General features: G+C 36.7%; 1 protein-coding gene across 2 annotated transcripts in view; it reads left to right on the top strand.

The window, feature by feature from the left end:
- ATL2 (atlastin GTPase 2) overlaps positions 1 to 11,016 on the top strand; it is a 48,463-nt gene extending 37,447 nt beyond the window's left edge. The window contains exons 9-14 of one of the 2 annotated variants that reach the window (XM_070932281.1): positions 1,219 to 1,346; positions 4,058 to 4,114; positions 5,212 to 5,283; positions 7,721 to 8,152; positions 9,248 to 9,262; positions 9,348 to 9,806. In XM_070932281.1, coding sequence (XP_070788382.1) covers positions 1,219 to 1,346; positions 4,058 to 4,114; positions 5,212 to 5,283; positions 7,721 to 8,152; positions 9,248 to 9,262; positions 9,348 to 9,455 — 812 coding nt within the window. In that variant the 3' untranslated portion in view covers positions 9,456 to 9,806. The other variant, XM_070932282.1, reaches the window with a different exon arrangement.
- The last annotated feature ends 2,571 nt before the right edge of the window (positions 11,017 to 13,587 follow it).

Genomic DNA, 13,587 nt, shown 5'->3' with positions numbered 1-13,587 from the left:
AGTAAAAAGATTACCATCTTTCCTTATTGCATAATTTTTAGGTTTTTATTTTTATAATAATTTTATGTATTAATAACATTTCAACCTACATACATTTTAAACAAATTTTATACAAAAACATCTATCCTGAAAATAAGCCCCAGCCTAATATAAGCCCTACCCCAAAAATAAGCCCTGGTTAAGACCTCACCTACTCCATTACACCGTCTGGTTGTTCGAGGAGGGGTGAGGCGCTTGTGTAAAAATCAAGCTAGGGCAGGGGGAGTGGAGCTGCCCCACGTACCCCATACTTGCTAACCTAGGACTGCCGCAGCCAGGCCTCCAACGCCCCAACATCTGTAACGCTGCTATATGACTTCTGTGACTGCTTGTGGCTCGATGCCATGTGGTGCATTGCGCTGGTGCCGCCACTCTTGGCCGGACACCACATGGTGCATTGTGCCTGTGCTGCCGCTTGCAACAGGACACCATGTGGTGCATTGTGTCGGTGCAACTGCTTGCGGTTGGACGCTTCATGGGTTCGGCTTATCCATGAATGGACTTATCTGTGAGTATATATAGTACCACTTTTTAATGTACTCATATATACTTGTGTATAATCCATCCATGGATAAGCCAGCCCTTTAATTTTTAACCAAAACACTATGAAAAATGTGTCACCCATGGGTAAGGCAATTGTGAAAATTGAAACATGAAGTGAGGGTTCCTTCCTGCTCTCTGAGCTTGGTTGTTTTCTTGCAGACATTTCATTACCTATACTAGGTAACATCATCAATGCTAGTAAGCAAGGAGCTTACTCTGCAAGAAAACAACCAAATTCAAAGAGCACCAAGGACCCCTCATTTCAATCTAGAGCTACAAATATTCTCCTTTATTAAAACATGAACATTATGAGGTTCAGCTTATCTGTGGTTAGCACATTTTTCATGGTATTTTGGTTAAAAATTCAAGATGAGCTTATCTTGAGTTTATAGAATATATACAGTGTCTTCTGACTATTAGTTTTTTTAAATGAAGACTATACTGTATATTAATTCTTTATGAAGAGTAAATATTTCATAAATTAGCAATCCACATTTGACTAAGATTTTATTCTTTGGGGATGTTTTAACAAAATTGGGATAGTTCCATTAATATTACCTCTCAGTGATTTTGAAAAGAAAGGATTTTGCATTAATTGAATAAAATTTGTTACATCATTTTTATTTATTCCACCAGATATTGATGAAGAGTTTAAGAAAGAGTTGCGGAATCTGATTCCTTTGCTGCTTGCTCCTAAAAATCTGGTAGAAAAAGAAATTAGTGGCTCAAAAGTGACTTGTAGAGATCTAGTGCAATATTTTAAGGTACAATTATTGTTCTAGGCTTTAAATAAATGTATTTTCTTATAAATTTTAATTATGAAAGGGTTGGTATGTTGTAATATTCCATTGTTCACATACTATGGTTAGCATATTCAAAGCCAAGTCTTTTTATTAATTTTTATTATACTAGAGTTTCATGGCCTTCTTTTTGCTCTAATTGCTTCACAATAATCTACATTATATTGAGATTTATATAGATTTTAATGCCTCTTTTATATATTACATAAATTAATCCTTAGATACTGTGCATTCAGAAAGTATTCAGACCAGAGATGGGATTCATTTACCTTCCCTACCAGTTCGCAATGTGAGCACTCACCAGCGCTTGCTTTGCTTGCCCGTGCCACCTCTGCGCATGCACATGGCCTTCTGCGCATGTGCAGTAGTTGTGCATTATGTCCGGGTGGGTGGGCAGAGCCTCCTGCAGTCGCCGCTACTGGTTCGCGGGATCCAGACAGAACCAACTGAACCCCACCACTGATTCAGACCCCCTTCACTTTTGTCAATTTTGTTATGCTGCAGCCTGATTCTACAGTTGTTGAAATTCATTTTTTTTCTCTTTAACCTACACTCAGTACCCCATAATGACATTTAAAAATGATTATAAATTTATTAAAAAGAAAAACTGAAATATCACATTTGTATAAGTATTCAGACCTCTTGCAGCCTCACTTAAAAGGCCTCCCATTTTTCTTGATAATTGCTGACATGTTTCTACACCTTGATTGGAATCGACCTGTGATAAATTAAATTGACTGGACATGATTTGGAAAGGTCACACACCTCTATAGACTGCATACTGTAGCAGAGCAAAAAAGCCATGAGATCAAAGGAACTGATTGCAGAGCTCAGAGACAGGATTATTGCAAGGCACAGATCTGGGGAGACTACAGTAAAATTTATGCTGCACTGAAGGTTCCTAAGAGCACAGTAGCCTCCATAATTCTCAAATGGAAGAAGTTTGGCACAAGAAGGACTCAGAGCTGGTCGCCTGGTCAAACTGAGCAATCGGGGGAGAGGTGGCCAAGAACCCAATGGTCGTTCTGATTGAGCTCCAGAGATCCTGTGTGGGGATAGGACAGAGTTCTAGAAGAACAACCATCACTGTAGCCGTCCACTGATCTGGGCTTTATGGCAGAGTAGCTAGACAGCAGTCTCTCATCAATGCAAAACACATGAAAGCATACTTGGAGTTTGCCAAAAAGCACCTGAAGAACTCTCAAACTGTGAGGAACAAGTTTCTATGGTCTGATGAAACCAAGATTGAACTGTTTGGCCCAGTGGTGGGTTTCTACCGGTTTGCCCCGGTTCGGGACGAACTGGTAGTGGCAGCGGTGGGAGGCTCCGTCCACCTGCCCAGATGTCATCACGGACGCTCTACACATGTATGGAAGGTTCTGCACATGCACACACTCACAGTTCCGAACTGGTAGCGAAGGTAAGTGGAACCCACTACTGGTTTGGCCTCAATTGTAAACGTTACGTCTGGAGGAAACCAGGCATTGCTCATCATCATCCCAACAGTGGAACATGGTGGTGGCATCATCATGCTATGGGAGTGTTTTTCCGCAGCCGGGACTGGTCAGGGTTGAGGGAAAGCTAAATGAAGCAAAGTACAGGGATATCCTCAATGAAAAAATGTTTTATAGCACTTGGCCAAAGGTTGATTTTCCAACATGACAACGATCCTAAGCACACAGCCAAGACAACACAAGTGGCTTAGGGACAACTATGTGAATGGCCTGGTGTGGCCCAGTCAGAGCCCTGGCTTGAACCCTATTGAACATCTCTGGAGAAACCTGAAAATGGTTGTCCACTGATGGTCGCCATCCAAACTGACTCTGCTTGAGAAGATTTGCAAGGAAGAATGACAAAAAAATCCCTCAATCAGGTATGCAAAGCTTGTCATACCCCAAAAGATCCAAAGCTATAATTGCTGCCAAAGATGCTTCAACAGACTACTGAATTAAGGATCTGAATACTTATGCCAATGTGATATTTCAGTTTTTTCTTTTTCATAAATTTACAGACATTTCTAAAATTCTGTTTTCATTTTGTCATTATAGGGTACTGAGTGTAGATTAACAACAACTATAGAATCAGGCTGCAGCATAACAAAATTGACAAAAGTGAAGGGGGTCTGAATACTTTCTGAATGCACTCTATACTATTCTTGGATAATATTAAATAATGTACTTGAAATATAATTAACTATACTGTCTTTGTTTGCAGCCTTTTCCCCACGATTAGGCAATAATAACAATTATCAATCACTTTTTTTATTTCAGTCACATACCAACATTACTAATAATAATTATGTGCAGTCATCCAAAATAGGCAGATTTGGGGTATTACTGCCTTGAGTTTGTGTATGAGAAGCTTTACTATTTACCGTAACTCTTTCAAGCAGCATACTAAGTATAGTGACATTATGAGAAGAAACTTTAATAAATCACAGTTTTCTTGTATTCCTTCTATATTGTATATGTTCAGTTTATGTTGCTCATCATTAATAACACATTAAATTCTTAATTTGTTTAAAATAACATTGGTGGAGTACTTGATCCAGTCACTTTCATTTAACTACATTTGAATTTGAATATAAATATAAATTTAATAGACTTAGATTTTTGTTTTGTAAAAGTATTATTTTAAAGTCAAAATTAGATTGTAAATACTTATTTCATTTTCAGGCTTATATTAAAATCTATCAAGGAGAGGAATTACCTCATCCCAAATCAATGCTTCAGGTAAAGTTTTATATATACCTATCTATGGAAGCATGTAATGCCAAACAATCATATTTATGGCATATCAAAACAAGCGAGAGACATTTGAAATCTTATTCAAGAACAGGAGAACAGTAGCCTTAGTTGGATATTTCAGACTTGATTATAGAATTTATTATGCCTTTCATGTGGCACTAATCCACATTTGATTACAGTTTTTACTGTAAACTCCAAATTGTAGGATCATTTAATTTTGTGTCATTGAATTCTAGCTGCTTTTGGTACACTTGCAAATTTAAAGGAATGGTTGGACTTTTCACTAATTAATCTAGGCAGAAATCTTTTCCAGATCTGCGTTCATCCAGTTTTTAACTAAGATGCAAAATATTGAAGAAAGAGTATATGGATGCAAATATTGAGCTTTGAGTACTGGGACAAACATTGAAAATGTAATTTACAAGATGGTTTTCTTTGTAAAATGCCATTAAGTACATTGAGACTAGGGACAGACAAAAAATAGATAACAATCTTTCCTTTGATAGCTAGTAGTAGATCATTAAGGATCTCTGGTCACCAAATTGTATAATATCAACATATCTCTCATTAACAGCAATGCAGATAACTCTTATGTGTAAATGGCGTGAGTAACAGGTTCTGCTGGCATAGTCATAATTTTGAATCTGTCTCTAGTCTTCAGTAGTTTAGTAAAAAGGAATAGAGATCTTGCAAGTTTGAAGTCTATCTTTCTCTTCCTTTTAAGTAGTCTTCCCTAGTTATGGGGGTAGGAATTGTAGTTTAATATATTTAGAAGCAAAATTTGATAAAAGTTTTTTAACTAACAAAATATTGTCATTCTAATTTACAAAATTACTTATAAACTTATTAAGCAGTTATTTATAACTCTTAAGATTGCAAAGTGGCTACCAGAATTCACAGTGTAAAACTATAGGACATAACATGCTTAAATATGTTTTGCATTTTGGAAGGATGTATGAAAACTATTACAGAAACTCATCCAAACTGTTTAAAATGTTTTTTTGTTAATATTATTACCATTATTACTACCTTTTGTATTATTACTACCACTACTTTTATTACTACTGCTACTATTACTACAGGCAACAGCAGAAGCCAACAATCTTGCTGCAGTAGCTGGTTCAAAAGATACTTACAATAAAGAAATGGAACAGGTAGAGTATTTATATGAATTTATTTGAAGTTGTAGACTTAGCCTAATCCTATCTTTCTCAGCTGGGGTTTCACAAAAACCCAGAGTTCTGTGAGAGACTTCTAGTTTAACAATTGATTGTGATTTTTTAAAAAAATATTTTTCTACTTCATTATTGTGCAATACTTGCCCTTGTGGTAAGAATTTTAACATGCTTCAACCCAGCTACTTGACTGCTGATTTACTGTTGTTGTAAAAGTTGTAAAGTGGTTTTAGGTTAGAAGTGAATTGTATTGAGAAGTATGAGGGGTTTCCTGAAGCCTGAAAATCATTTCAAGGGCTCCTTCAGATTAAAAAGGTTGAGAAAGGCTGGTCTAATCTGGGATATGGTACAGAAGCAGGATTGTTTTGGAAAATATTATGAAATTAGAACTAGAAGATGAATTATTAACTATTTTGTAAAGAACGCAGAGCGGTATAGATTGGGTTCACAAATTGATTTAAGCCATAAAATAATCTTGTTTGGTTTTGGCTTAAATATTTTGTGTGTTACTAGTCATATTCTCATTGAGGTCATAAGTACATCATTGGCATTTTAAATAAGTGTCAGATCCTGATTTGTTTTGTTTTTATAAAGCAAGTATTTTAAAAAAATTATTTGAATTTGTTATAACTACCCATATTCTGGTAGACTCAGGATGACATATGGAATCCAAAAACTGTAAAAACAAAGTTAAAGACTTATAACGTATATACCCAGACTCAAACAGCCATCATAATACCAGTGAATAAAACAGGCCCCCAAAATACATTAAGACCAGGCTTGAGACTTCAGGGCTTTTTGGAGATCCAGGAGAGAAGGGCTGTCTCTATCTCTGGGGAGGGGAATGCTGTTCCAGAAGGTGGGTCCATGACAGAGAAGGTAGCTTCCTCCATCCCATTATATGACAAAATTACATGGAAGGCATCTAGATTGTACTCACTGTGCCAGAATGTACTGGCCAGGCAGGAGTAATTGGAGATAGATGGTCCCTCAGGTATCTAAATCTTATGACGTGAAAGAGCTTTAAAGATAACGGACAGCATTTTGAATGGCATCAGGAATTAACTGACAACTAATGCAGCTTTTGGTCAGCACCTGGATGCCTTAAGCTAGTAGAACCCCAGATCTAACAAATGAATGCCCCAACTAACAGACAGGAGGATCATATCCATTTCCTCAGGGGTCCGAATTGAACTCGGTCCAGATAACATCATAAGATTGTCTAGGCAATTCACTTACTAGCCTAGTTGGAGTCCAGCTCTGAATCTGATTGACTTTATCTGGCAGATAACATGACTATTGTTCATTGTGGCCCTGCAGATGATCCTGCAGCCCAGCCCCTTCCCCATCATTCTAAACAGAGCCATTGGGTTGCTATTAGCAGACCCAATAAGGGCAGAGAAACAACATTTTGCCAACATTACCACAGTATAGGCTCAAATATGGGCTCTTGCTGGTGTTCAATCAAATTCAGTTTTTAAACCACAAATTTTATTATGAACTAAAAATGGCTGAGGTTAAAGAAAATGAAAAATGCCTCCTTACAGTGCTATTAGAAAAAAGTGCAACCCTATGTTTTATTCATAGTTAATGACTATAACTGTATCGATTCTTCAGATAGCTTCCTCAATTCATGCAATTCTGATGGGTCTGGATTGGTTATTTTGGCGAAATTACACAGATCTAAAATGTGTCTTTATTTCACACTGTATCCAATTGATTTAGCCACCCACAACTGTTTTTTAAGCGCTCTCTGAATTTTCTAGCAACTATTCTGTAAGGGCAATAAAGGAACGCTTCACTCCTTTTTTATTTTTATTTATTGTATTTCTGTCCCCTTAAGAAGTTCATGGTGGCTCACCGGGCTTTTCATCTGTAATTTATCTTGATTGTGAAAGTGACTACAGGTATTTCTTGATTTACAACCATTTATTTTGCTGTTATAACCACTGGAAAAAGTGACTTATGACTTTTTCACATGACCATTGCAGCATCTCCATGGTCACATGATCAAAAATTGGATGCTTGGCAACTTATTCATATTTATGATAGTCCTGGGATCATGCGATCACCTTTTGCAACCTACTGACAAGCAAAGTCAATCGGGAAGCTTGATTCACTTAACAATTATGGCAAGAAAGGTTGTAAAATGGGGCAAAACTCACTTAACAAATGTCTCACTTAGCAACAGAAATTTTGGCTTATTTGTGGTTGTATGTCGAGGACTGCCTTGTACATTGAGAGATAGTGATTGGTGCATGATTCTGTACATGAATGGGGATTTGACCTTGGATCTACACAGACTTAGTCCAACATATTCCAACATATTAATTTTAGTTTTTAATATTTTTAGCAGTTCTGTAATTATAGAACCGTTCTAGGTTATGTAACCTAACCAGTCAATTCATCCCAACAGGTTTGTGGTGGAGATAAGCCTTACATAGCACCTGCAGACTTAGAACAAAAGCACCAAGATCTTAAAGGATTAGCAATCAAACATTTCCGTTCTGTGAAGAAGATGGGAGGTGAGGAGTTCTGTCGTCGTTACCAGGACCAGCTTGAAGAAGAGCTTGATGAAATCTATGCAAACTTTGTGAAGCACAATGATGGCAAAAACCTCTTCTATGCTGCTCGTACACCAGCGACTCTATTTGCTGTCATGTTTGCTATGTATATAATCTCAGGACTGACTGGATTCCTTGGCATGAACTCCATAGCAACCCTGTGTAACCTCGTGATGGGCATAACACTTGTCTCCCTTTGTACATGGGCATATGTTAAATACTCTGGGGAATTCAGAGAAATTGGAACACTCATTGACCAGATGGCAGAAGTACTATGGGAACAGGTTGGTATCCATTTATCTACTCACTTGAAAAAAAAGTTTAATTGTTAGTAGGCAAGCATTGCTGTAAAAGCCCATTCAATATGAATGTATGCCAAAGATAGAATACAAACCAAGATAAAGGAACCGTATGAAAATAGCAGTAGAAATTGGTTTAGAATATCATTCTTGGTGTCTAATCATGTACCAAGACTAAGAAAACCTGAAGAAAAGAGTGATTCATGCATGTCAGTATAAAGAATGGACATTCTGGAGGCGGACATTTGAAAGTTCATAATTGTGAATCCTTATCTAGTTATAGAACATGGTGTACAATGCCCTATCTAGTTGGCAAGACTAGATATTGTAAATCTAAGATTAAAGAAAGTCATCAAAATGCTGCCCAGTACCTAGGTCTGAGGAGCCAGTGAGGACAGATCTGCTATCACAAAACAGATCATAAGGAAGGGAAAAAGAGATGTGGGCTTTAAACCTTGGAGCTGAGAGAGAAGGAAGTATGGTTAGATTCCTAGATTCTGCAGTAGTTGGTTTTTGTCTTTATAAAAGCTGCTTTTGCATCTGCAGTAAAGGTAGAGCCCTTTCTTGAATTATCCATTGTTATGCTAATGAATTCATGTTCTTCTAGAGAAAGATTTATTGCTATGTCCAGCATGTTTTGACGTGAAATGGAAAGAAAAATAATGTAGATATAGAAGGGTCAGGCATCAGGGCAGAAAACAGAAGATTCAATTCCAGTCCAATTCTAACTTTAGAAAATTTGAAATTATTAACCTTTCTGCTTCTCTTCAAGAAATACTTATGTATTCATTATAATCCATCCAAACAATGCCTATGTATTTGTGTCATGTCTGAAGAATGTTCAGAAAAACACACAAAGTCCATGAAGTCATGATGAATTCAACAGGATTCTGATCTTACCTTTTATAGTGAAACCAGAGAATCGATTGTGGTCCAGATCAGCACTGAATTATTCCATTAACTTTGCATTATTTTTAGAACTTTGTTAACCTGTTTAAGAACCAGCTGCAGAATTGCTGTCTTAACTCTAAATTAACTCTAAATCATCTTGTGTATTTTTTTCTTTCTTTTTTGCTTCAGAGGAGTCCCAAGAAGGTGAGAAAAATCAATGGAGGCTACTCACATATATCTTTTCTGGTTTCTGCCAATTGCCTTTCTAATAACCTGCTTCATATTTTAGGTGTGTTCCAAAGTCTTTGAAGTTGTTAGACGTCGAATGATTCGCCATGCTCTTGCCTCAGCACAACGGCAGCGACTCTCATCCAACAATAACAGGAAGAAAAATTAGCCAGTATTTTTACCTTTTTCTTTATCTAAAGCATTCACAATTCGTAAGCAGGACTGTGCTGGGGCAATTTACATAAATGCTATAAGCATACCAGGCTGATGCTGCATTATAGGGTATGAAACTACACCTGCTATTCTAGGAGCTATAAAGTTACATGGATAAAGTCAACTACCCAACGGAGGAAACCACTTATTGCTCTGTAAATTATTAACTGTAAACTGGTAGCAAAACTCATTTTTTCTCTTGCTTTGGTACTGTTGCACTTTGGATACATTTCATACTCCATGATTTTAATTTGTGGTTTTCCATCTGAGATGCTTTTAGTTAATTTATTTTTGCACATTTCTTGTACTGCAGGTTATAAAACCTCTTGGGGACAATTTGATTGAGGATACCATGAGACAATCGGTTACAAACTCTATCAAAGCAGGCCTGACTGAACAGATGTCTCAGCATGCCAGATTAAAGACAAACTGACAGCTCACCTCATCTCATCTGCCTGTCCATCCTAGATTTGCTTGTTGTACAACGAGAACTCAATAAACCAAAGTTTACATTTGACTATAAAGCAGTAGTTTAGTCTGCTTGGATTCCTAATTTACTGCCATCATATTGTGGGAAGATAACGGTAGGGGTACAGGAGAAGAAACTGAACTGTTTTAAAGAGTTTATCTTTGATTTGCTCCCACAGTGTCATGGAAAGGGAAGATCTTAACCCTGGTACCAATGTCCTTTGTACCAGGGTCTGATTTATGGAATTGTATCCACTGTAAAGGGTTTTTCAGGGAAGTATCAAAACCATACAGAAATCTTTTAATAGAATGTATAATCACACAAAGTCCCATTTGACATTTTAATTTTCCGCATTTATAACCTGAGTCCAGTTGACATATCAGCAGTAGCAGTCAACTGAGAACTCATGTTTGAGCCACTTCATTTATCTGCTCTTGCATTACTGCCTTCTCTACCAGTATTACCCAAATGCATGTATATTGATCTCCACAGCCGCTTCATTTAGAGATAACTATAACATTGTCCTGCTTTTTTTCAGTTTAGAGACCATGTCTTTACAGGATATGCATATTATGAAAAGAGCTGTTTTTCTCTGCAGTTTTAGCCTACATGTATATACAAAATGCCATTATTACCGAGGGGAAAAATCCATCCAAAAATAACAAAATCTGTTTCCTACAGCTACAAAGCAATGAGTTCAGATTGTCTGTACAGTGTGTCTAGTTATTTTTTTAATCACAGGGCATGTATAAAATATAAATATATAAATACAATTTTGTATCTAAAGTTTTGTAGTTTATGGCAAAACCTGGTTCTGTGATAAGCTAAGTACAGTCCCTGTAAAGGAATGTTTGTGGCTCATGTAAATGTGTGAATGCATAAAAACAATTTAGTTTTTTTGATATATTTGTGATATTTACCTGCCTTGAACACTGCAATCTCATCCCATGGGAAATCAGTGGGAATGTTTGTTGTGATTGTCTTCAGTTACATTTTAAAGTTATTTCTTGTAATTTATTTTCTGGTACATTAAAATCAAATGTGTATATATGAAATTAAATTCATGATTTTATTTAAACATGTTAATGTAATTCACTGCATTACCTACTGTTTAGAATGTTTAGCAAACTTCTAATTTTCTTATATGTTCTTGTCATTAAGACAAGATGACATCCTGACAGCTACCAGCAAGAATTAAGTGAGTTAGTTGCGCCTTCATTTCTTCTACATTTGTTTTACTTTCCATCCACTAAGAAACTAATAGCCTGGGACAGTGGTTCTCAACCTTTTCTTCACGACGGAGTCGGACACCTTTTAAATACATTTTGTGGCCACCAATCATGGCCACAGACAACTTAAAGGTTTAAATCATATTTCTTCAAGCTTCTGTAGCTCCTGTGACGACATCACGGCCCACCAGGGGTCTGTGGACCACAGGTTGAGAACCACTGTCTGGGAGGTTAGTAAGGGGAAGCTTTAGTTTTTATATATTAGATGTCTCTTTTAAAGGCTGTTTCTTCCTTCCAAATTTCTGAAGTTTAAATTTGAGTATGTAATTTTCCTCATGTTTTAATTCCGCCTAATTAGATACTTTCTATCTAGCTTTAAGCCATCAGGTTTTGGGTGGCGCACACACACACACACACACACACACACAAGTTATAACTGCAATACTCCAAAAAGCCACAGTACCCGTGTAGATAAAACTACAAATACAGATAAAATGACTGAAGTAGTCTCGGCAACTGGACTTTTCTTTTTCGTTTGAAACATTTCACTGCTTATCCAAGTAGCTTCTTCAGTCTGATCCAACTTCCAAACAAGTCTACCTGGATGACTGAGAATCTTCCAACATGATGGCACACATGCATCCCATGTGGAGGCTAAAATATGAAGAATGGTTGCAGGAATTGAGTATGTCTAGTCTAGTGAAAAGGACTAGGGGTGACATAGTGTTCCAACATCTGAGGGGTTGCCACAAAGAAGAGGTCTATCCAGCAAAGCACCTGAAAGCAGGACAAGAAGCAATAGATGGAAACTAATCAAGGAAAGAACCAACATAAAACTAAGGAGAAATTTCCTGACAGAACAATCAAATCAGTGGAACGACTCGCCTTCAGAAGTTGTTTGTGCTCCATCGCAGGAGGCTTTTAAGAGACTGGACAGCCACTTGTCTGAAATGGTATAGTCTCCTGCTTCAGCAGGGCATTGGACTAGAACTCCAAGGTCCCTTCCAACAGTGTTATTCAATACAAATAGAGGGCATCATATCCGACCACTTACAAGGCTTCTAGTTAGTATGCTTTCCACAGCATTGGAGTCACAACAGCTGAAACACCTGATAATCTGGGAGTCAGGTCTCCAAAATGGCATGCAAAGATCCATCCCTCATCGTTTTGATTACACATTGTAGTTACACATGTTCAAAGACAGCCATATACTATATACCTTTAATGGCTACTTATGGTGCCCTAAAAAAAATCATTTCCCCCAAGTAACAGGATCTTGAAAAACCTTGGTTCAGTATGATGCAAAGTTTACATGCTTGTTTCAGTTCACTATCATGAATCAAGGTAACAAAAACTTTATTCCAGGTAGCTGAATCCAGTTGGTAAAGTTGAATAGATGTGCTGCCTTAAAAAGTTGTTGAGGAGCTAAACCAGGTATGTTTGTCTATTCCCTTTTGCTATCAACATTGCTGAATATTATCTGGTGTCCTATTACATACCCCAAAGGTTGGATACGTGTGCTTTGTCACAGTGTATTCTGTCCAAACTTTAGAGGTGGAGATGGGAAATATTTTGGTTCATTGCAAAGGATCACTTTTATTGAAAGAAATGTGAGGATTCCTGCTTGCTTCTAGAATAGGGGGATGAATACAATCACTTTTGTTGCCATTAGTAATAATTCCATTTTATTTTTCTATTGTAATATATGTTGCTTTTCTGTAAGAAGGATAATGACTTTGGCCATGTAAGAGCAACATATTCATGCATAGGTAGTCCTCAGGACTCCAAGTTGCCCATTGTGTAATAAAAGTTCTGAGTAGGGAGATGCATTATGCTTTAAATGCATGTCCCTACTCAGGATTAATTTGAAAAGTTCCATCAGAAATTTTGACAGTTTAGCAGCAATGGTTATGTGCCCTCAAGCTGTTTTCTTTACTGATTTTTCTGGTCATACAAAAAAGTTTTCGTCTCTTAACAATTTCTTCAAGTTAAGGTTGTTTTGGGGTCAAATCTTTTGAATCTTGACTGGCAATCTAGAAAGCCAATTTACCAAGTAATATGTAAATAACAAACATTTGCTAAATAGTTGCCCATCATTAGTAATCTACTTTAAGCTTGTTTTCTATATTTAAAATGAAAAATTTGAAAACTCAAAACTTTTAAAATATTTAGTTTCAATCAAACTACTACTACAAATAATACTTTGAGGCTATATTCTAATTCATATAATAAAGAAGATACATAAACTCTTAATTCCCATTTCATTTTGACTTGTTTAAAAGAATCTGAAAGATTAACATTTTAAAAAATAAATCCTTTCACTTTGCTAATTAAATAGACAGGAAGAAAAAGTGATCAGTTTTAACAAAATTTAGTGAATGGACAATATA

The sequence above is a fragment of the Pituophis catenifer genome, unplaced genomic scaffold, assembly GCF_029215685.1.
Source record: "Pituophis catenifer annectens isolate HBS135680 unplaced genomic scaffold, rPitCat1.0.hap2 SCAF_1, whole genome shotgun sequence".
NCBI classification, from domain to species: Eukaryota; Metazoa; Chordata; class Lepidosauria; order Squamata; family Colubridae; genus Pituophis; species Pituophis catenifer.
This window is presented reverse-complemented; position numbering and strand designations above follow the sequence as displayed.